We start from the raw sequence: 24,705 nt of genomic DNA on the forward strand, positions 1-24,705 counted from the left end.
GGTGTTCTAGGCAGAGAGAACAGCATGATTTGTTCAGGCAGCTTTAAATAGCTCATCATTGTTGGACAGCAAAGAGCGAGATGGGGAGTACAGCTACAAGAGACAGAGAGGAGCAGGGTCAAATCATGAAGGATATTGAACCCTTGTAAAGGAACGAGGTCTATTGATGTGAACAGGCCATTTATTTTGGGAACATGCCTTTGGTCCAAAGTTAAAAGGGCACAAAACTTCCTTCTTTAAAAAAGAAAAAAAAAAAAAAAAGAGAAACTTGCATATATGAGAACTATTTTAACTTTAGAACATGAGAAGCTGAATCGGCTAAGGAAATGCTTATTTTATTTTATTTTATTTTATTTTATTTTTTGCAATAGCGGTTTTTGAAGTTTCCCGATGACCCCAAAGTTAGCAGTGAATTACTTGATCTGATTCAGAGTTTGCTGTGTGGCCAGAAAGAGAGACTGAAGTTTGAAGGCCTTTGCTGCCACCCTTTCTTCTCTAAAATTGACTGGGATAACATCCGTAACTGTAAGTAGAGCCGCAGTCCTTCAGTTCTGGGGCTGGAATTCAGTGTAAACACTTAAGAATGATCGGAAATTATTCTGGCCCACAGAAGGTGGTGTAAATTATATAAATAAGGGCCTTAATTATCCACAGGGGGTAAAAAAGGCTAATGGCGGAGCTGTCGGTAAGTGGTAATTCTTCTTTAAAATTGTTTGCACAGAACAGGGTCATTTGTCAAACTCTGGGCTTATGTGGCCTTCCGAACATCATCCCTCAGTAAATTAGAGGTCAGGATTGATGGGGGTTCAGGGGTTGTCTCTTGCTTTGACAGAGTTTCTTCTCAGAGGAAAAGCAGACCTAGGTATATCCTTCACAGATGAGGAAAAAAGACTCAAATGAGGCAAAGTGCCAGCTTGCTCTGCAAATGGCCAAGCCTGCACAGAAACTAGAAATGTCTCTATGGGTTCGTTCGTTCTCCTCTAGAATGTTTGTCTTTGCTCACAAGCTTGTAAAATCGACACCGTAGGTGCACAGTGGAGTCATTCTTTCATACATATGTCACTCTGGGGTCAGTTAGTACAATTGGAATTCATTAAAAATGGAGATCTGATTTATTATCAACAATATCCAAAATGCTTGGTTTTTTGGGTTGTTTTGTTTTTAACAAATTGGTGATTTTGTTGTTGTGGTTAAGACTCTTTTATTTTTGGACGTGTTGTTGATTGAGTGCAACCCAGTGATTAGCACAGAGGAGAGCCAGTAGGAAAGCACTTAGTCTGTGTGAGTGAGGGGAGGTGGGAAGTGAAATCCATTTCTAAGGCGTCAGCTTCAGGCTTCTAGCCGGAGCCATATTGTCATAATATACGAGTTGGGTTATGATCCAATGTTGCTCAGTTGAAAGCCATTGTGATGGTTTCTCTAACCTGCCCAAATATTTAAATAGTCTACCTTTTTGTAAATACTTCTTAGCATTTTTTTTTTTTTTTCTTCACCTGGAAGGGACATCGCTTACTTTTTCTAAACTTCAGGCATCAACCCCCAAATCTCCAAGGTTTGGGACTTTTAATAACAGTATATTTTCAGGGCTATCTTCTTTTTTTTGCTTTTAGAAAGATTTGATACAGTTTCCTATAGATGCTATTCACATACTCAGTCTTTTCTTGCCTTGCCTTTGTATCTCTGTAGTTTCCTTGAATGAACAGTTAATTTTTCTATGTGTGCACTTGTCGATTTTATCTTAACAACCTCATTCAAGTGAGCCAATGAGTGGTGATGAATTACCTGAGTAACTTTATTTTGAGTCTTGGTATACCTTGATGTTGTTTTGGTATGGTTGTTTTGGTATGGTGTCAGAATTCCAGTTTTGTCCTAGTCTTTTTCTTCCAGGCTGTTTTTTAGGCTCTAGCTTATTGGACTTACAACTGTAACTCCTGTTCTGTAAATTACATTGTGCCCATAGAGGATACATGTGAGTGTAGATTGTGGCCATGCTGTTCATCACAAGGCCCATCTTTTAGGGGCGCCCGGCTGGTGCAGTTGGTTAAGTGTCTGACTCAAGGTCTCAGCTCAGGTCTGATCTCAGAGTCATGAAATTGAGCTCCACATTGGGCTCTGTGCTCATTGTGGGATCTACTTGGGTTTTTCTCTCCCTCTCTCTCTCCTCCTCCCCTGCTATCTCTCTCTAAAATAAAATACATAAAATCTTTAAACATTTAAACAAACAAAATAAGGCCCATCTTTTAGAAGGTCCTGGTTTTCTTTGGGATGCGATGATTTCGTAATGGGTCACCAGAGTTTCGGTCATCTTCACACTTGCTGCCCCCATATTTGACTCACCCTGCCTCCGGTGGCTAGCTACTTAAATTTTCCATGTCCTAACACATACCCACTTAGTTTTTCCTTATTCTTTTTTTTTTTTTTTTTTTTTTTTTTAAGCCCTCTTGACACCTAGTACAGGACTTTTTTGAACTCACAACTTGGAGACCAAGGACCAAGAATTGCACACTCCACTGACTGAGCCAGCTAGGTACCCAATTTTTCCTTATTTTTAATACATGTGCATATGTTGTTCTCCCCCCTCCCCCCCTGCTCCTTTTAATGTCAGGGAATTCTCATCCACCTGAAGCCTGAATTTTGTTTTTTTCTTGAAAGTTATTTTTTTAAAGTAAAATTGTAAGGTGCCTGGGTGGCTCAGTCAGTTAAGCGTTTGCCTTCAGCTCAGGTCATGATCTCAGGGTCCTGGGGTAGAGTCCTGAATCAGGCTCCCTGCTTAGTGGGGGGTCTGCTTCTCCCTCTGGCCCTCCCCCTGACTTGTCCTTGTGTGTGTGTTCTTGCTCTCTCTCTTTCGAGATAAAAAAAACAAAACTTAAACTTAAAAAAAAAAAGAGCAAAAATTATATATATTTAAGATGCACAATATGATGATTAGAGGTACATATACATAGTGAAATGATTACTGTAGTCAAACTAATGATCATATCCATCTCCTCACATAGTTACCATTTTTTCCTTTTCTGTGTTGAGAGCACCTGTAATCTACTCTCTTTAGCAAATTGCCCGTATTCAATACGGTGTTATTAGTATTCAATACAGTGTAATTAATCATAGTCATCATGTTGTGTTTTATATTTACTTATTCATCCTACATAACTCCCGCTTTGTACCCTTTGACCACTACCTCCCCATTTTCCAACCCCCCACCCTGCATCTCTCTGGTAGCCATGCCGCTCTCTACTTCCATGCATTTAACTCTTAGATTTCTTTCTTTCGTTCTTTTTTTTTTTTTTTAATTTTATTTATTTGAGAGAGAAAGAGAATGAGAGAGAACGTGAGAGGGAAGAGGTCAGAGGGAGAAGCAGAGTCCCCGCTGAGCAGGGAGCCCAACCTGGGACTTGATCCTGGGACTCCAGGACCATGACCTGAGCTGAAGGCAGTAGCTTAACCATCTGAGCCACCCAGGTGCCCACTAACTCAGATTTCACAGAAAATGAGATCATGCAATTTTTTCTCTTTCTGTGCCTATATTATTTCCCTTAGCGTAATGTCCTCCAGGTTCATCCATGTTGTTGGAAATGGCAGGATTTCCTTCTTATTACCTTTGTGTGTGTGTGTGTGTGTGTGTGTTTGTGTACCACAATGTCTTTATCCATTCATCCATTGATGGGCATTTGGATTGTATCCCTATCTTGGTTGTTGTGAATAATGCTGCCGTGAACATGAGAGCACAGATACCTCTTCGAGGTACTGATCTCATTTTCCTTGGCTGTACAACCAGAAGAGGGATCGCTGGATTGAGTGGTATTTCTATTTTTAGTTTTTGAGCAACCTCCATACTGTTTTCCATACTGGTTGTAACAATTAACATTCCTACCAACAGTGTACAAGGATTTCCTTTTTTCCACATCCTTGCCAACACTTGTCTCTGGCTTTTTCCCCCCCCCAAATAGTCTCCATGCTGGGCATGATGCCCAGTGCAGGGCCCAAACCTATGACCTTGAGATTAAGACCTGAGCTGAGATCAAGTCTGATGCTCACTCAACCAACTGAGCCACGGAGATGCCCTTCTCTTGTCTTTTGGATACTAGCCAAAAAGTGGTGGAGTGGTGGTTTTGACTTGCATTTCTCTGATGATGAGCGATGTTCAGTACCTTTTCAGACACCTGTTGGCCATCTGTATGTCTTCTTCTGAAACTGTCTTTTCATGTCTTTTGCCTTAAATCTTGATTCTTAAAAATCTTAGTGATTTTTAGGGACTTCCAACACCCAGTACAGAGGCTCCAAACTGTTATGAAATATGTTTGCTTTAAAAAATGTCTTTTAATTTTGATAAAGTTTTTACTTTGGAATAATAATAGATTTATAGAGAAGTTGCAAAGATAGTACAGAGAGTTCCCACATACCCTGCTCCCAGTTTGCCCTAATATTATAACATCTTACATAACTATGCCACATTTGTCAAAACTAAGATTAATATTTGCACATTACTATTAATTAAACTTGAGACTTTATTACAATTTCACCAGTTTCCCCATTCATGTCTCTGTTCCATTCCCGGAATCAGTCCAAGGTGCCATATTGCAGTGAGAGTGTTTGCAATTATGGAACTATGCCTGGCTGAGTAGCTCAGGCAGTGGGTAGGATCATCATGTCCACTGAATACTAGTAACGCCTTTTCCCGAAGGTTCTGTTGGCATCCCTGACTATGCAGAGGGCCACAGTACACATTGAGTTTCCTCCTAGCAGATTTCCCAGTTTTTCACCAACCTCCCAATCCCTGCATATTTGTAATCAACTCAGGGTTGTGTGATTGAAAACATTGCTGGACCCCATGCTGTTTATGCTACTTTCTAACTATATAACTTTAACAGAAATTATGCTTTTGTCCAGTCGTATTTTCCATAAATGCACGTTGAGTGGTTTTTATCAACCAAAACACTTGCAGCCACTGGATTTCCTGAGTTTATGGTTGCTGCTCCAATGCCTTATGGCTCCAACATATTAAATATTTCCATTTTCCACACACAAGATTGTCCCTTGGTGAAAGCAACATTAGCCTCTCTGTTGCCTCACCCCTAATTCTCCTTTTTCTTGTTGTAACCAATGAAAGGAAGTACTGCTTAACACAGCAGGTAATAATCTTCTAAAACTCATTATCTCAAGAGGTGGTCCTGGCAAGATACATAAATGCAGCTTAAGAAGGGTCTGGGCAAATTTCTGAATGACAGAATTGGGAGTGGCTGCTGAGGGGGAACTAGGACATGCCTTGGCTTTGACACTGAGGTCAGACAGAACATCTGCGTCCTCCTGGATCCAGCCTCTTAGGGTTGCTCTGGGCAACACCACGCGAACCGGGAACCTGACCCAGTTCCGGAATGCTTAGTCTCCCAGCAAGTCAAAAGCTTTGTGATGAGTTACTGCTCCACAAAGGTCACCAGGCACCCATTACCCTGCTGTTCGTTCCCAGTTTCGCACGATCAGATGTCAGCTTGCGTTTTCAGCTGCTTATTATTATCATTATTTCAAGGCTGCTTTCCAGGTTCCAATAGGAGGCTTCTTAAGCATCCTGGCTGCCCTGGGCTCTGCAGTCCCAGTAGTGTTTCCGATATTGTGCAAGAGTCTGCTTGTCCCCGGCCTGATTTTCTGAACTTCTGGAGAGCTGAGGCCAATTGGAGCGCCTCTTTCATTCATGCTTTTGTGGTTATGCTCCCACCTCCTGGCATCACACACCTGCTCCTGTCAGTGGGGAAATTTTGCTGCCTGGTGTGCTTTTCTAGTCACATCTGTTAAAGTATCTTCCCTGCACAGGCATAGTGATGTCAACAGAACCAGCATGCCTGTCCCTTTCATTCAAGACCGCCATGTCCCAAGAGTGAACAAAGTGACACGCGAGTGTGAATTGTAGAAGTATCTTGGATGGTCTGTGGCGAATGTTCTAGAGCCCTCGCATTGTCTCTTACTTAGGACACAGGCTGCTTTTCCTGATTTGCTTTCCTTTCACTGTTCTCAGAAAGACACAGTTCTTGCGAAATACTGTGAGTTTTCAGGTCCTTAGCGTTTGTTAGCAGAGAGTACATTTCATTTCTGCTGGTAGTGAGTGACCTGGGGATGCTCCCTTGCTGATGAACACTGCGGTGTTGCCCTGCTAAGTCTCCTTTTTGTCATCGATGATCACTGCGCACTACCAGGCTCCGAATGACCTCATGAAACTACAGGTGCTCAGTCCTGTGGTTGCTTAAGCTGGGGGATGAAAGGGAGAGGATTTTGTGGTTCCCTAGAGTCAGGTGAGCTCCTTACATATTGTGGTGTGCAGAAGAAAGCAGTATGTGACTTATTGGGTTTCTACTCTGGTCCCTAATATGGTAGGAGATATTGGTTAAGTATCCCCTGTTGTGCGCTAACCACTAGGTGTTTAAATACAGCCCACTGTATTATTTCAAAACAATTCCATCAGAGGTAAGGATTATTATACCCATTTTTTAAAAATTTTTTATTTTTTATAAACATATAATGTATTTTTATCCCCAGGGGTACAGATCTGTGAATTGCCAGGTTTACACACTTCACAGCACTCACCAAAGCACATACCCTCCCCAATGTCCATAACCCCACCCCTCCTCTCCCAACCCCCCTACCCCCCTCTCCCAACCCCCCTCCCCCCAGCAACCCTCAGTTTGTTTTGTGAGATTAAGAGTCACTTATGGTTTGTCTATTATACCCATTTTATAGATATGGGCACTGCACTCTGTTCACTTATCTCAGGTCACATAATACAGGAGTCAGAACCTGGATTTGGGTTGAGGTCTGTGTGACTCTAGAGCCCATGCTCTTTCTACAAAACCATGCCTGCCTTAGCATAGATCATTGTTAGTAATAATGTCTGTGGTGACAACATTGAATAAGCCATGTCACGTGAGCGAGTAGTTTAATCTCTGTGTCTGTTTAGCACATAAGGAGTTGCACTAATTTTTGAATCCATAGAGCTCCTCACGATGTCTGAGTATCTCCCTTCCTCCTCATTGTGCTAGATTAGCTGTGGCTCTGTTGATGGACATATTCGGATATAGCCCTGCCCTCAGGGAACTTACGGTCTAAACTTTGGGTCCTCTTATTACCTAGAACTGTGTTCCTTTTAAATTGCTCAAAACCATAGAAAGGTGAATGCTTAGTAGGTCACTCACTGGCTTACTAAACCACATATGCTTGATTTTTTTTTTTTTTTTTAAGATTTATTTATTTGAGAGAGAAAGAGTATGGGCGCATGATTTGGGGGAGGGGCAGATGAGAGGGAGAGAAAATCTCGAGCAGACTCCCTGCTGAGCGTGGAGCCTGTCATAGGACTCAGTCTCACGACTTTAAGATTGTGATGTGAGCTGAAATCGAGAGTTAGACGCTTAACCAGCTGAGCCACCCACACGCCCCCACACGGGCTTAGTTTTAAGCAAAATATGGACTATGACCTGGTGACCCCTTCCCCATATACAGCATCCAGTTCTTCCTGCCAATCTGTTCCCCTCCCCGGGCCTCTGAACTAGCCTATGAAAGAACAATGTTGGATTGAAGATGCACTTCCAAACCTGGGGTTTATATAGTCTTGGGGTGAATTGATAGATCTCGCTTCATATTTTCCCCATCTCTGCACTGAAGGCGTGTGGGACCAGATCATTCCTCATGGTGTGAGCTGGTGTGTGAATTGCAGGATATTAGCAGCCCCCTGGCCTTTATCATAGGTGTCAGCAGCGCCTTCCCCTGTGCAACTTGGCAACCAAATATGTCTCTGGCCATTGCCCGTTTCTGTTGGGGGCCATCTCCACCCCCGTTGGAGAACCACTGATTTAGAAGAATCGGCCTGGTTGTTATCGGGAGAGAGAATATTGCAGTCATTAGAATCACTCGAGATTGCTGTTGCTAACGAGCAATGGAACCATAGTTTGGGGTCAGGAGGACTTTGTTGTGCAGAGTGCGGGTGGCGGACCAGCAGCATCGGCATCCTCGACATCACCTGGGAGCTTGTTAGAGATGCAGAGACTCGGCCCACCCCAGACCTGCTGAGTCAGAAGCTGTACTTTAATAAGATCCCCAGAAATAAGACTCCTGGGCATATTAGCATTTGCAAAGCTCTGGAAGAGGTGAAAATTCATTCTGTCAGACTTAGACTTTCCTGCTCATCTCTGTAGGGTCCTTCCTCCTCATTTTGTTCTCTGGCCCCAGGATAAGGGGAGACTGCTTTTTGGCTGAGGACTTCTATCGGTAGATGGAACTGCTTGGAAATGCTGGATTTGAGGCTCTGCTTTTGAGGAATTGAAAGCTTTTTTTTCTCAGATGGGCTTTACAACCTTTCTATCTTTCAAGATGGTGGCTTAACTGGATCTTCATCTGCTGATAGCAAATAGATGGTTCTAAGAAGGCATCGATATGTCTTCCAAACCCCATCGCTGCCCCCAACCCCCAGCTTACTGTTGTGTCCCATATTTGGTTTCAGTTAAGGATGGATTCAGTTTTCTTCATTAACTTTTTAGGCTTGTATTATATTGCCATGCATTTTATTGAGCACCTACTATGTGCCAAGGGTTCTGCAAAGTCCTTTATGTGTATTATTGTCCCATTTACTCACTGCAGCTCTGTGAGTTGGGTGCTATCATTCGTCTCATGGTACAGGTGGGGATATTGAGGCCTAAGAAGATGAAGCCTCTTGGCAAAGGTCTCGGAGCCAATACTTGGCAGTGGCAGAAGTCAAATTCAGGTCTCTCCAAATCCAACTTCTCTTTGCTTTTATTTATTTGAAAAGTTAGTACAGTCCATGGTAAAAAAAAAAAAAAAAAAAAAAAAGCCAAATGACACAGGAGGTTAAACAGTGAAAATTGTCTCTTTCTCACCCTATGCCCAGGGCTTCTCCCTAAAGCGATCCACTATTGTCAGTTATATAATTTTCCAGAATATTCTATACCAACATAGACACAAGTAAGGCCTGTATTCTTCACAACATAGTTACACTGCCTCCCAAGAAATCAGGAATTTTTATGGTCAGCTGATTTTCCTGCATTATTGATATAAATGAAGAAATCTTTTTATGCCCTAACATATTTATCCTTTGAATTGGCCACTCTGGCCTTGATTTCTAGTGAGCAGTGTTCTCTTCTTTGCAAACGAAAACCCCTTATGGTTTTAACTTGAATTATTTCATTCATTTATTTTAGCAGTCTGCTTTTACAATAGCATTATCTCAATGGCTTGTGAAGTGTGTGTGTGTGTGTGTGTGTGTGTGTGTGTGTGTTGGCTTGTTTGGACCTTTTTCAGGTCTGCTTGTTTGGGGTTTCTCTCATTCAAGCAGGTGTCTGTCCATGCTTTGTTTTCTATGCTTGTTCCTGGAGGTTGGTAGATGTGCTTCTCTGTTCATCTTTGTTGGCCCTGATATGTATCTCTCTGTTGGATAACGACCTGTGACTTGAGGGGCAGAAGGCAGTGAGGAAGGGGAGCTGGGCTGTGGGGGGATCAGCCTGAGAGAGAGGAAGAGGGGGGGGGGATGCTGTAGTAGTGATGGCAGGAATTCAACTTACTAGCCCAGGAGCATGTGGGCACCCCTCTGCTCCAACATAAACAAGGAATAATGAAGACATGTAGTCAGTAGTTCTCACAGGCTTACAGGGCTATACAGGCGAGTATATATATGTATCTCTTGGGGGATTGTTCTGTTTTTAGAAAGTAAGTTATTGATAGGAGAAAACAGCCTATGAAGAGCTAAATGCTTATAAATTAGGATTATGGGATTTCCCTGCTCTAGTCTGCATTTAGCAGCTACATCCAGAGATGTTAAAAATATGCAGTATTTCATTTTATTCCAAGATAAATTGAGATGGCTTATTTTAGAGATAATTGCAATATCAAAAGGATAAAAATAAATAAGTGTAGGAATCTGGTTGAAGAGGGTATCCCAGTAAAGAAATACAAGTCAGGGTTAAAGGTAAAAGCAAAGAAGTGCCGGTCAGGTTGCTGGACAAGGACAGTTTTGGGACTCTTAGCCTCCTAGCGGCCAAAGCGAAAAGGAAAATATGAACAGTGACAGATGACCCTTGAACAACATGGGGGTTAGGAGCACTGACCCCTGCATAGTCAAAAATCTGTGCATAACTTTTGACTCCCCCAAAGTTTCTCACAGCCTACTGTTGACTAGGAGCTTTACTGATGATGTAAACAGTTGAGTAACATATGTTGTATGCTACATGTATTACATACTGTATTCTTACAATAAAGTAAAATAGAGAAAAGAAAATGTTATTAAGAACATCGTTAAGAAGGGAAAGTACATTTACGGTACTGTGCTGAATTATTGAAAAAAATCATGTGTAAGTAGACCCCCGCAGTTCAAACCCATGTTGTTCAAGGGTCAACTGTAGGAGAGCCTCAGTCCCATGAGAAAAAAAAAATCCAGAATGGTTTGCTCAGAAAAGACTTGATTTTCTGGATACCAAGCCCCGAGGAATTTCATCACTGGGTTCCCCTTAAATGAGACCTCCTTGTGATATTGTGGACCTCATTCCTCCCATATGTATTCTGGAGATTTCCATATGAGTGCTGCTGCCGCTGCCGCCGCCTTTTTTTTTTTTTTTTTTTAAGATTTATTTATTTATTTTAGAGAGAGCTTTGTTGGGGGTAGGGAAAGGGTGAGGGAGAGAATCTCAAGCAAACTCCCCTCTGAGCGTGGAGCCTGACATGGGGCTCAATCCCACAACTCTGAGGTCATGACCTGGGGTAATTGTACTGATTGTACTGATTCTGTACTGGTCAGTAGTCAGATGCTCAACTGACTGAGCCACCCTTTTGCACTTCCCCTATGACTGCTTCCTATAGTGCCTCTTAGTGTAAGCCGACAGTGCAATGCTAAATTTTAGTTTAGTAAAATCAGTTCTAGATGAGATAAATTAATGCCTTTCCTGGGGGAAGGTGGGAAATAGGTTTTTCTAGAAAGCCCATAAATTGGAGTCCTTGACCCTTAAGTTCCCACTTGCCCCAAAACCTTTTATAACCAAGCAGACATGGGAAATGATTTGGCTAAAGATTCAGAATTATATTAAACATCTGGAACTATATTCAGGACCTAATTTTCCAGTCAATTCTATGAAGTGTGGCAATTGCATTTACGCTCATTTTCTGAGTGTGAAGCTTGGATAGGACTAAGAAGGTGGCTGGCAGGAATCGAAAGAGATTAAGAAGCCAAAGGACAAAGAGCAGGAGGTCCAGGTGGTTCACAACCAAGGGTCTGGAAACAATTTCTAGTGTCTCACTTCAGAGAAAATAAATGTGACCAACTCTGTTGCTCCCTGGTGATGGAAAGAAAAAGATTCATTGTACAGTATTGGCAGTTTGGGGTGTAAGGCCCACTCTTCCTGTCCTTCAGAATTTTGATAAACAAAGGATACACACCAGGAACTGATAGCCAGATGTGGATGAAAATATCTGCTTTATTCCTGGTGAAGCAAGTACTCGATAACCCTTGATGCAGGGCTCCAGGACATTTACCCATCCTCCCAGAGAAGAACGGAGGGTCTTCCCTCATGGGCAGAGCTGCTTTGTCACGGTGGGACAGAGGAAGGAAAAAAAAAGAAGGATGAAAGCGATCAGTTAACTGAGTTCCTGCCAAGTCTGGACATAGGTGGTGAAACAGGAAGTGTTAAGCTTGGATCTTTGCTTTCCAGGCACAGTAACCCTGCCTTCCAATAAAGCCTCGCCCGGTGATGTCCAGCTCTGATGAGTCACATTAACTCCTTCTTCTTGGGGGAGGAGTGAGCAGATGGGTGAGGCTTGGTGTGTTTGGTCAGTGCTTTCACATCATGGGGCAAAGGAGCCTGACTGGAGGCTCTGCAGACCAGGGAAGGAGGGAGACCAAATATTCGCACTTCCCAATGGTTGGAAAGAGCTTTATTGAGGAATAACAGATGTATAATGAGCACATGTATTTTAAGTGCACAGTTTAAGTGTTGATACATGTATACACCCGTGAAGCATCATGACACTTAAGAGCATGGACATGTCCATCATCCCCAGAAGTTTCTTCATGTCCCTTTGAAGCCCTTTCCCAATACCCTTCCCCATTCCTTCCTTTGTTCCCAGGCAATGACTGATTGGCCTTTTGTCACTGTAGTTTAGCTTGTATTTTCTAAACTTTATATAAATTAAGTCATGCAAGGCGTACTTATTTTGCCCAGCTCTCATCCAGCGTAATCAATGTGAGATTCTTCTCATGTCGTGGCATGTGTCCTAGTCCATTCTTTTTTACTGCTAAGAAGTAGTTTGTTGTATGGCTATACCACAGTTTGTCCAGTCCTCTGTTGATAGACGTCTGGGTTGTTTCCAGTTTTTGGTTATTTGAAATAAAGCTTCTATGAACATTTGTGTACAAGTCTACAGACATAAGCATTCCTTTCTCTTGGGTAAGTACCTTGGAGTGGAATGGCTGGATGGTGTGATAGGGGTATGCTTCCCTTTTTGAGAGATTGCCAAACTTTCTTATAGTGGTTGTACCATTTTATATTTTCACCAACAATGAATGAGCGATCCAGTTCCTCCGCATCTTGCCAATACCCCTAGTAGTTGGATTCAAAGTCACTCAAAGCTTGGATTATAGTCAGCAATGGAGATAAGGTTAAATTTTTTAAATTAAAAATATATGTGTGTACACACACACAAACATATATACGCACCTATCTACATGTATATTGTTTTTTTCTGTGCCATTGGCTTGATGGGGAAGTACGGTCATTGGCTTACAGAATACCCCCACTTTTGTCTCTTCACTTCCTCAGTAAGGGATGTTGGTGGTGCTTGTTCTTTTGGCCCCTGTAAACTGGAAGGTAGTTCCAAAAGCTAAAAATAGATTCTGATTTGACTTTTCTGGCAAAAATATCTAGTATAGAGGGGCTTCTCGTTGTCTGAGATGGGACAGTATGAACACCAAAAAGACCACAGTGGCTTGAAAAACCACAAATATCTAACAACTTATGAGTTCTTAATGATAACTCAAAAAGAAATCTCACCGGTCATTTCTGGCAGTTCTAAGGGCCTCCAGGTCATTACTCTGAATGTTGCTAAATATAAGGAAAGAACCAAGCATTTGTTTTGCCCTCCTATTTGAACTGTATTTCAGGGTAACCAAATTGTTGATGTGCTAATAAATGTAGAAGGAATGGTGAAATGAGAAAACCACCATTTTGCAGCCCTTCATGAAATAATGGCCCATGGCAATGCTTATCAATGGGTTGTAAACCTTTAAGTGAAAGAGGGAGAACTTTATGGTGGAGGGATCAGGCTGATGTCATTGGAACCCATGGATCATTCTGAACATCACAGGATGGGAGACAAGCAGACATGTCATGCATTAAGGAGACGACATATCCAGAATACTGGGAAGTATTCTTGCCATAAGAACGGAATATGAATGTAAGGAATGGCCTCGCTGAACTGCTGGTTAGTTAATCGGAAACATGGGGGACAGAGAAACATGTTAAATGATGTCACGAGAATACACTCACTCACCCAAGTCCAGAATGTGGGAAGTTCTACAGACATGTGATCCAGTTTCTTAGGCCAATAAATCACTTTTTTTAAAAAAGTAATTTTTTTTTTTAAGATTTTATTTTGACAGAGAGATTGAGACAGTGAGAGAGGAATACAAGCAGGAGAAGCGGGAGAGGGAGAAGCAGGCTCCCCACGGAGCAGGGAGCCTGATGTGGGGCTTGATCCCAGGTCCCTGAGATCAAGACCAGAGCTGAAGGCACAGGCTTAACCCACTGAGCCACCCAGGCGCCCCCCAATAAATGACTATAAAAGAAAATCATTGTCACAAATTAAGAGACACACCAACCAAATCAGCTTGTAAACCTTAGTTAGACCTGATTGAGATGAAAGCAACTGTAAAGAGACATTCTGGGGACCACTGGAGAAATCAAACACAAATACGGTGTTAGATAATGTTATGGAGTTATTATTAATTTTGTTGGATGTGATGAAGGTATTGTGGTAATAGTGTTTTGGAAGATCTTATCTGTTAGAGCATCGGTTCTCAACTGGGGGTGATTTTGCCCCCCCATGGGACATTTAGCAATGTCGGGAGACATTTTCGGTCGTCATGACTTGAGGTATTGTTGGCATCTGTTGGGGAGAGGTCAGTGATACTGCTAAATGACCCAGAAGACCCATGACAGCCCCCTACAGCAGAGCCTCTCCCCTCCCACATGTCCCTGGTGCCACAGTTGAGAAATGCTGCTTACAGTTATCTCTTGCAGTAGTTTTGGGTGAAACAATACGAGCGCTGGGCTCTGCTTTTAATAATCAACAAACGCGCGAACAAGGCAGGAAGGGATTGGAATGGGATGGGAGTTGCTTGTTGTTGAAGCTGGGGAAGGGGCGTGTGGGAGTTCATTTTACCACCTCTCTACTTCTGTGCGTGTGGAATATTTTAATATTTTATATTTTATAATATTTAAAAATACATTGAAAATGTTGGAGAAAAGGATGCTACAACGTTCCTGAGGGCAGCAAAGAACAAGTGTAATGTGATGTGTTCTTGGGTGGAGGTAATTCAAGGGGGAAGGAGCAGACCAGTCCTAGGGAATGGACGCTGAGGAACTAGCTTCTTCACTGTTGTTTAAGTATGTTCGGGGGGCCTCCACATGGGCCCCACACTGGCTAGATCCAGACCTAACCTGGCCGTCATGACTAGTTGTGGTTGGAAAGGATTCTCTCTTCGGAGTGTTTCCAGCTCTTGTAGGTGTTTTGCAGCTTTGCTGAGGACCCAGACCCGGAGGGAGGGGGGCAGACAAAGTAAAGCTATACTACTAGAAGTCTGGTTCAAGTATGAGGCAGAATTGAGAGAAAGCACATCTCAAAGTATAAATCTGTGTGAAAACGTCAGTCATTTGCCAAAGACTTGATGCCAAGCCGCCTGGTAGGAGGAACATAGCTTTTGAGAATGGTAAGATTCAGACCGAGCGCACAACTCCGCTGAGATCTCGAATCTGCCACCAGAGAGGGAAGGTACCTGCTTTTAGCCATTGGCAGCCAGACCCTAGTGTTCTTGAGATTGATTGATTAAAGCACACTTGAGTGATGCTAACTTCCTTATTCATCTCCTTTGAAGACACCATTGTAAAAATTGATCACTGGCCAAATCAGCATCACCTTAAAGGCTCTTTATGACTCTTTTGGGAAGCAAAGGCATGGGGGAATATATTATTTACTTAAGTCAATCAGAAACTGGATCTAGGGCGCCTATGTAGCTCAGTGGGTTAAAGCCTCTGCCTTCGGCTCAGGTTGTGATCCCAGGGTCCTGGAATCGAGCCCTACGTCGGGCTCTCTGCGAGCCTGCTTCCCTTCCTCTCTCTCTCTGCCTGCCTCTCTGCCAAATAAATAAACAAAATCTTAAAAAAAAAAAAAAAGAAACTGGGTCTAGTTTTTCTTCTTTTTGTATTTCTTACACAATGTGTTGTTTGGAGGAGCTATACCTGATCAATTCCTACCCAGAGGGAGAAAGTAAAGAACTTGCCTGAGGCTCTGGGGAATAGAATCCGTTCCAATGGCCTGGATTATTTACGTATATTTAGTAACTGGCTGTATTTGCCTATCCCCTAACCTATTCTATTGGCTCATTCCCAGGATCTCTCTGATCCTGGATCTTTTGCTCTTCCTCCAATTGCAACCTCTTTCTCTCGGAGCTATTCCCATCCTAAGAGCTGGGCACTGATGTTCCTAAAAGCTCTGCTCTTGTGTCAGTTGTCACAATTTTCCCCTTCTTTCCATAGCCTGCCTCCTGTTGATCCACATCCTCTCTGTTTCCATTATTGCTTCCTTACTGTAGAATTTGTCGCATTGACTATCATAGACCTGTTTTTTAGAGGTCTCTAGCATTGACTTCTTCCAGTCATCGCTCCTGCAGCCGTGGTCTCCAGCACTGACACCAACCCAGGGCTCTAAAATTCTAATAATTCCTTCCATCAATTCAATCCAGGGATCCCCCACTTCAAGGTCCGGCCAAGATTTCTCTTTCGCTTCCTTCCCAGCCTTATTACCCACGGCTCTCTCGGGCTGTTGCTCTGTGGCTTTCCTAAAGTGGTACTCTTCTCCACTCCAGCCGGCCAAGATACCTTTTATCCAACTCTTGACATTCAATCACCTCTGTGACACTTTCCCACAGGAACACACAAAACTCACCGTGTCCTCTTCGGCAGGACTTACTGGCATTCCATTTATGCATCTCTGCTTTTCACACCCACACCTTGACCTCTAGATGACGTAAATAGCCTCCTCTTCACCTACTTTGCAGTCCTACCTTTGTACCACGGATAAGTGCGATCACATTGGTTGCTTCAGAATTTAAGGAACTGGAGGACTGCTACTTTTCTGGCTGTCTTCCTTTTAGGTTTGAACATGACATTGGATTAAGTAAATTTTTTTTTTTTTTTTTAAGGTACAGGACATCATGGTAGACAGAATGAAGCCGAAAATGTTTTTGATTTAATATCGGATGCCCACTGTGTTCCAGGCACAGTCCCGATTCATTATATCATTACACAATATTTATTTATGTGCCTTTGTCCTTTATGACACTGTGTTGGCTTTTATTCATCTTGCGTTTCTGCCACACGCGACTCAGCACCGGTGTCTGTAACTCACAGTGATGATTAAAAATCATAGGGGTTTTATGAGCTATATCTAGGCTCAGCTTTTTGTTGTCGTACTTGTGTTTTAATGTGCCAATTCCTCATGACTAAATCGGGTACTCTAGGTCTCCTAAAGTGGCACATTGCACGAAATAGCCCATTAGGTTTAAGAAATTATCACACATCCAAGGTTTTTGTTATTCATTCATTCCTTTAACAGAATAGATGCTAAACATTGACTAAGGACAGCCAGATGTTAGGGGTGTAATGGTGAACATGGCATCATCTTCCCCCTCACGGACTTCGTGTTCCAGTGGGGAAGGCGGGGGATAAACACTATACCAAAATTAGAAAATCTTTTATGTTTGTAATATCAACGTTTGTGTGGTATGCTGAAAAATTAAAAGTGGGATGGGGTAAATGGAACATGTCAGTGGAACATGTCAGAGATAAGTAGGGCCAAGAGGACAAATACAGTTGCTTCTCCTTTCCTTGTTTTTTTGCCGTTGTTTTTTTTTTTTTTTTTTTTTGAAGGCACTATGTTTTTCCCCCCAAAATCTTCTAATGAATGTCAGAATTAAAGAAAAGATAGAATTTATAGGAGAGAGATTAACTAAAGCTCCTAAAATAGCTCTTTGTTTCCGAAAACCTTGTTCTGCCATCTATCTTATGATTGGGGATGGCGGGGGGGAGGGGGGCAGGAAACACTCCAGAACTTGCTTGCATAGCCCTTGCCACTATGGGGAATGTGCCCTAATGTGACCTCAAGCACAGGCTGATTTATTTAAAAAAAATACATAGGAAAAGATTTTCTTGTTTTCCTTTCTTTCTTTCTTTCTTTCTTCTTCTTCTTTTTTTTTTTTTTTAAATTTTCTTGTTTTTCCTAATGGTTTTTGCCAATGAACAGTAGATCTTAATATATGACTTCTGATTTGTCATTATTGAACGTGGTGGGTATAGGGGGTGAGATGATTTCATAATACTGTATCAGAAAATATTAATAAAGGCACTCATTAACATATTTTTCAGACAGAACAATCTCCACTTTTAAAGCCTCTTCATTTAACTCAAACATCGAGCAGTTTCTTCGTGGCCTTTATTATGCTAGGTGCTCTCTTTTCAAGAGTCATTTTCTACACATCTGTTTAGCAAATATTTATTGTGTGCCTACAGTGTGCTTGGCACTGTGCTATGTTCCCAGGTATATCATGTATATCCAGCAACATAGACTGAAATCCAACGACTTATTAATACCTTTTGTAAAGAAGAAAAATTATGTTTTTTAAAAAGATTTTATTTATTTGAGAGAGAAAGAGAGATTGAGCAGGAGGGCGATGGAAAGAGAATTTGAAGCAGACTCCGCGCTGAGTGCAGAGCCCGACGTGGCGCTCGATCCACAGTTGTGAGATCATGACCTGAGCCGAAACTGAGAGTCGGCTGCTCAGCTGACTGGGCCATCCAAGCTGCCCCAGAAAAATTACATTTTGTGAGGGTCAGAAAAGGAATATTTTCCATAAGTTATAAGAAGGAGGAGAATTAGCCCCCAAAGATAGATGTGGCCACATATCATAATCTTGGATTTGACTAAGTTTCACATAGTCCTTTCAAAATATGACATCCAGATTTTAAGCTAGTTTACTCTCTCTGGTGCACCTGTTAAGATATGTATTGAACCTTCTAATTCTTTGTTTCCTGACCTCTCATGTCTGGTCTCTTTGTCTCTATGCTGCATTCCATATGAGCACTTCTCCAACTGCACATCTCATTTTAACGCAGGTTCTGATTCAGTGGATGGGGGACAGAGCCAGATTTCTGTATTTCTTCTTCTTCTTCTTCTTTTTTTTGAATTGTATTTATTTGAGAGCGAGCACAGGTGGGGAGAGGGGCAGAGAGAGAGGGAGAAGCAGACTCCCTACTGAGCAGGGAGCCCAAAGCCGGGCTCGATCCCAGGACTCTGAGATCATGACCTGAGCTAAAGGCAGATGCTTAACCCACTGAGCCATTCAGGTGCCCCAGAGATTCTGTATTTCTAACCAACTCCCAGGTGATGCTGATGCTGCCAGTCTACAGATCACACTTTGAAAAGTATGGTTCTATATGATTTCTTCATATCTAACTGCCGCCTCACTAATTTTCTCTTTGGCTGTGTCTAATATTCTATTTAATGTACCCAGTGAGTTTTTTTTTTTTTTAAGATTTTTATTTATTTATTTGACAGAGAGAGATCACAAGTAGGCAGAGAGGCAGGCAGAGAGGCAGGCAGAGAGAGTGGAAGGGAAGCAGGCTCCCCTCTGAGCAGAGAGCCCGATGTGGGACTCGATCCCAGGACCCTGAGATCATGACCTGAGCCGAAGGCAGCGGCTTAACCCACTGAGCCACCCAGGCGCCCGTACCCAGTGAGTTTTAAACTTCAAATTCAGTAACAATGCTTTTCATTTTTAAAGTTCTGTCTGGTTCCTTTTAAATGTGTGTGGTCCTTTTTCCAGAGTATTCTATTCTTTTATTAGAGTTTCTACTCATTTACCTTGATACTAAATCAAATTATTTTATGGCCCATTTTAGATTGTTCTTTTATCTGCAGATTTTTGATTTTGTTTTTGAAGATTTTATTTATTTATTTGACTGAGAGAGAAGTACAGTAGGCAGAGAGGCAGGCAGAGAGAGAGGCAGGGAAGCAGGCTTCCCTGAGCAGAGAGCCTGATGCGGGGCTCGATCCCAGGACCCTGAGATCATGACCTGAGCCAAAGGCAGAGGCTTAACCCACTGAGCCAACCAGGTGCCCCTTATCTGCAGTTTTTGGAAGGCTCATTTTCCCATTTCTTTTATATGATGATGATCCTCCGTGTAGTTTGGGTGGTTTCTTTTTCTTCATTATGTATAGTTCCTGGTTTTTACTTTTTTTTTTGGTGAACTGATTTCTAGTAGGGACTGGGTGTGTGTGTGTGTCTGTTGCTTTGTCTGTCCTGTGTGTCCTGGATTGTGAAAATGCTTCCATAAGATGTTCTCCTTTTGTGTCTGCCAGGGCCCTAAGGGCTCAGTGATCCTGGGCCAGTATTGATGTTGATTTCTTGTTTTGTAGTTCCTACCCTATACAGGATACTATAAATGCAGACATGCTAGCTGGGATTATAGTCTTAATCTCTGGCTGTTTTTTTCCCACTAAAGGGTCCTGGCCAAATGTGAGCATCCTGGTCATTTTCTGGTGGTAGAGAGTTTCCAGTTTGCCCATTTCTTTTTGGCTTGAGGCTATGGCTCTTTTTCTGCACAGATATGGCCCATATAAGTCCTTTTTTGGGGGGGTAAAGATTGATTTATTTCAGAAAGAAAGAGAGAGATTGTGAGCAGGGAGATGGGCTGAAGGAGAGACTCTTAAGCAGACTTCTGACTGAGTGTGGAGCCCAATGCAGGGCTCAATCTCATAACCCTGAAATTAGGGCCTGAGCCGATTGAATCAGACACTTAACTGACTGAGCCACTCAGGTGCTCCCATAAGCCCTTCTTTTCAGACTTTCCTGTTGTACTCAACTGACTACTTGTCTAGAGGTTTATATCCCTGGCTTTTGTTCCATCCTGTGACTATCTCACCTGTTACCAGCTGGTGTATTTCATGTTGATTTCTCCTTCCTTCTATTGAAGATTGTCTGGCTCTTTTTCTAATCTCGACCATATGGGCTAGCTTTCAGCATGATGGAGTTTTCAAGAGAAATCTTATTTTATAGTACAGAATTTCTAAATCATAATTCTTTCACAGAGAGTGGCTCCTACCCCTATATTAATCATACTCCTCACTCAGAAATGGGATTCTATTTTAGTCTTCCAAAGATAAATTAGTATATAGTAGAAAGAGAATTAAACTTCTGCTAGAAAGGAGATGATATGATAAATACAAACATCCACAGGAGTGTGTGCCTGCTTTGAGCACGAAAGAAGAATATTCAACACAGATTGAATATCTCACTAGTCTTCACTAACTGCAGTGAGATTGTATCTCACTAGTCTTCACTAACTGCAGGATCAGTCGGAAACATGGATCTCATGTGAGGAATAACAATAATAGGTGATTTTTATACAGTGTTTACTGTGTGCTAAGGAATATGTTAAGCACTTTGTATAGATTTTTTTTTTAAACCTCCCAACAGCCCTTTGAGGAAGTTATCTCTGTGTTGAAAATGAGGCTCAGAGAGGTTACGTGACTTTCCTGAAGTCACAGAGCTGATGGTAAGTGGTAGAGTTGGGATTTGAACCCACTCAGATTCCAAAGTAATGTGCTGTCAGTCATAATGCTTCCATATTCATATCATCTGTGAATTTCCATACATTTTCTCAGTCTTTATCTGAGTTTTTTGAGATGGAAAACTTCTCTTTCTGATTCTTATAAAATATGATTTCCATTAATTTTTTTTTCTTGAAGGAAGTATTGGGTAATTGAAATCAATTGGATTTGAAGCTATGTTGGTTGGAAGTATTGGGTAATTGAAATCAATTGGATTTGAAGCTATGTTGGTGGAAGTACACATGGGATGTGGGCTGAAGCATTCAATGTAATTTTTCTTTCCATCAGCTAATTTTTAAAGTATTAAGAAAGTAGATTCTGATCCTACCAGGAAAGATTTAAATTCTCTTGAGAGCTTAGAGGTGTTAAATGAATTTCTGGTAGTGCATTTTACGTTTTCAGTCTCTCACCTCATCTCCGTGCACCTGAAGCTCTGTGAATGCTCCTTTGTACCTCCCAGGAGCAGCCAGACCTCCTCCTTGTGTCTTCCTTTCCCCCTCCCCCACACCACCCCTTCACCTCTCCATTCACTCCCCAGTGTGGCCGCTTGTATGTGGTTGTCACCGGGGTACTTTGCAAATAGCCAAATTCTTTTGAGCCAGTAAGCAGAGACCAGACTGCTGCTCCTATCTGGTGCACAGCTTAGTTCAGAAAACAAAGAGTTAAAAAGGAAGCCTGGACTGTGACCGGCTGCGACAACGGTCCTAGGGGGCGCTGTAGCGAGCTCCGGCAGTGACTCATGCTGCTCTGTCACTTGGCTCAGCAGTGGCCCCTGCCACGCAGGCGGCCAGGTGGGGTTAAAGCCAGAACACGCACCGAGTGGGGAGCATGAAGCCTGCACTGCGGGGGCTGTGATGCCCGGCTCGCCAACTCCACTGGCCGGCTCGCCACAGACGGACGCCTCAGCCTGCAGCCATGGCAACGCTTCTGGCCCGCTACACCCCCTGGAGCCCACCACAATGGGCAGCCTCCTGGTGACTGATGGCCGAGTGTCCTCCTCCCTGACCGAGAGAGTGTAGTAGGTCTGCAGAAAGTGGAGAAGATGTAAGATGCTCCTAGCCCGGAGTCATGCCTTAACGAGGTAGGACGCATACGGCCATCGGTGCATTTACACCATCAGTGCGCTGGGATGCTGTAAATCATCGGGAAGAACTTTATTTGGCTGGTGTTTCATTATGCTGATTAAACTGCGGTGGATTTGGGCGGCATGATTGAGGTGGGGAGGAGGGATAATGAACTAAAAAAAAAAAAAAAAAGTGGTTGGTAAGAGCTCTGAGCACACTCTTCTGGCTATGAATGAGCCAGACTGCAGTGCTATCCTAACATGAGTTACATACCTCCCAGGTCCTCTTTCCTGCTCCTTCCTGTCATCCCGCTTAATCCATGAAATGCAGACATGCCATCTTATTTCTGTGACTAACATTAAATATTAATGATCTGGAGCTGTCCAGAGGAGGAAATACATAGGTGTGCATTGGTTGGCACTCTGGCACGAGCCAGCCTGATGCTCTGTCGAAGTGTTCTGGAAATATCAGGAAGGAGCAGCTGGCTCCCACGAGTTCTCCAAAGTGCTTTCGTACCATCAAGTGACCTGTTTGAGTTTCTCCTTCAGTTTACCCCAACGGGGAAGGCAGTCTGTCTGCCAGTTGGTGGCCATGTTGGCAGAGAAGGGGTTAATCTCTTGTTGCTGTAAGAGCCGAGGTCTGCCTGTGTGAGCTAGATTGAAAGCAGGCGCTGCAGTGCCATCGCTAAGGCTGAAGGAGTAGGACGATTTTCTCCGCAACAGTGTTGAATCCGTCTGAATTTTTCTCTCCCTCTCTTCTTGTTTTTCTCCAACCAGCTCCTCCCCCCTTCGTTCCCACCCTCAAGTCTGATGATGACACCTCCAATTTTGATGAACCAGAGAAGAATTCGTGGGTTTCATCCTCTCCGTGCCAGCTGAACCTCTCAGGTTTCTCGGGCGAAGAACTGCCGTTTGTGGGGTTTTCGTATAGCAAGGCACTGGGGATTCTTGGTAGATCTGAGTAAGTGAAGATTTGACTTTCTAAGGACCTGTACTGATGTGAGGCATAGAGAGCCCAAAGGTGGTGGTGGTGGTGGTGGGTGGGTGGTGGGGGGGGGCAGTGCAGTGAAGGGAAGCTGTTAATCAACCTGCATTTGGGAAGCAATTTACCTGTCTGGGCTTTGGTGGGGTGGATGGTTCATATTCTCATTTTGCTGTGTTTAACGTTCCTCCTCCTGTCCCCAGCATCATAATCGTCCATTGGGTACTTTGGGTTAGTTTTTCAGTGTTTGGTGTTCTTTCGAGGGGAGGAAAGAGTGGGGGATATCTGGCAGTGCAGATCCTTGGTGGAAGGAGAAACGTGCAGGGTTCAAAGGAGCCGTCCGTCTATTTATCCCTCTGTGTTTCCATCTCGCAGGTGGGTGGGTGGAGGTTGCTGTCTTGGCTGTATTGAACAAGATCTCATAAGCTAAAGGTTTCCTGATGGGCTTCGCCGAGCTGCAAGTGGCTCTGTCAGCGCTCTAACAGATAGATGGTGCTCGGCTCCACTCGAAGTCTGCTGTGAGATCGGGGATCTGGCAGCTGAGCTGCTCTGAGCTGGCGGAGCGCTGGCGGCCAGAGAGAGCCCCGTTACCGAGAGCCACTGAGAGGGAGTGCGATGTAGCCGAGCCATTGATTCCCAGAAACTGGGCTTCACAGGGAAAACAAACAAACCAACCCGGAGCCTAGAAAATGGAAGTAGAAACATCACTGTAAACCTCTCAACATGACAGGTCTTTTCTCCATTCTTGAAAAAGCTCATGAAAAACGCATTCACACCGCACCCGGGACTGGAGGGTCCTGGCTTCCAGCCTCCGGGCATTTCTATAAAACGCAGTAGCTTCTGTGGATATAGGAGCTCCGTGTCTTGCTTCGTTTTGTGATCCTGTGACATTCTGCGTTCAGAGGCACGAGTTCCCCGGGAAGGTCTTGGACCGGCTGTGTTATCCCCCCGATGCCCTGGCTTTCTCACTTGGAGGCTGTGGGGGTAACATTAGGTAATTAGTTGCTGCCCACTTAGGAGACAAGCAGAATTTGATTTTCTCCTTGGCAGCATCCATTCCCGATTTGGTGTGCCTGTTCAGAGATCGATTTGAAGGCATGCGTTGGTTCTTGGATGGTGTCTCCCCATGGGTGCTATTTTGACACTGATGTTCCTCAAAAGATTTCAGACCATCGTTGGGGGACTGGGCGCTTGAGATGAAATAAGGTAGTGGGCTGCGAGTGAATGGGAGAGAGATTTTTGTATTGAAATATGCTGAGGTGGTCCTACTTTCCTTCTACCCTGGGCTCTGGGTTTAACATCCGGGTTTGGATTTTGGTAGCATTGGCTGTGCCTTTCTGGCTTATTTGCTCTGCAACTCCAAAAACAGTCTGGATGGTAGGAGAGCAGGCAGAGAGCTAACTAGCTGTTGAATGTGCCATCAGATGGATTTGAAATGGCCCAGTAGGGCATTTGAAGAACAGGGCAGAAGTGGAGGCCCGGCGCTAAAGGACGCGTGGTTGGTGGGCAACTTAACGTGGACACGCGCAGCACCCTGAAGGTCACACGTTGGACTGGAGGGAGGTGTGTGGGGAGTTCCAGTTCTGGTTAGCAGTGGGCTGGCCGGCTCAGAATGAAAGCTTGCTTGGGGTGCTACTGATCTGAAAAACTAGGGAGGATTTGAGGGAATTCGCTTTTCAGGGCAAAGGCGGAATGCTGTGGGGGATCTTAGCCATTGCAATCAATCTGAAGCAGTGTG

The 24,705-nt window shown here is 43.4% G+C and overlaps 1 protein-coding gene across 24 annotated transcripts in view; it reads left to right on the forward strand.

The window, feature by feature from the left end:
• The window catches only part of CIT (citron rho-interacting serine/threonine kinase), a 165,456-nt gene that overhangs the window by 40,747 nt on the left and 100,004 nt on the right, over positions 1–24,705 (forward strand). For all 24 annotated transcript variants that reach the window (XM_082699754.1, XM_082699733.1, XM_082699736.1 and 21 more), the window contains 2 exons: positions 372–525; positions 22,763–22,946. In XM_082699754.1, coding sequence (XP_082555880.1) covers positions 372–525; positions 22,763–22,946 — 338 coding nt within the window. The remainder of the gene's footprint in view (positions 1–371; positions 526–22,762; positions 22,947–24,705) is intronic.

Source organism: Mustela nivalis (genome assembly GCF_964662115.1).
Source record: "Mustela nivalis genome assembly, chromosome: 14".
NCBI classification, from domain to species: domain Eukaryota; kingdom Metazoa; phylum Chordata; class Mammalia; order Carnivora; family Mustelidae; genus Mustela; species Mustela nivalis.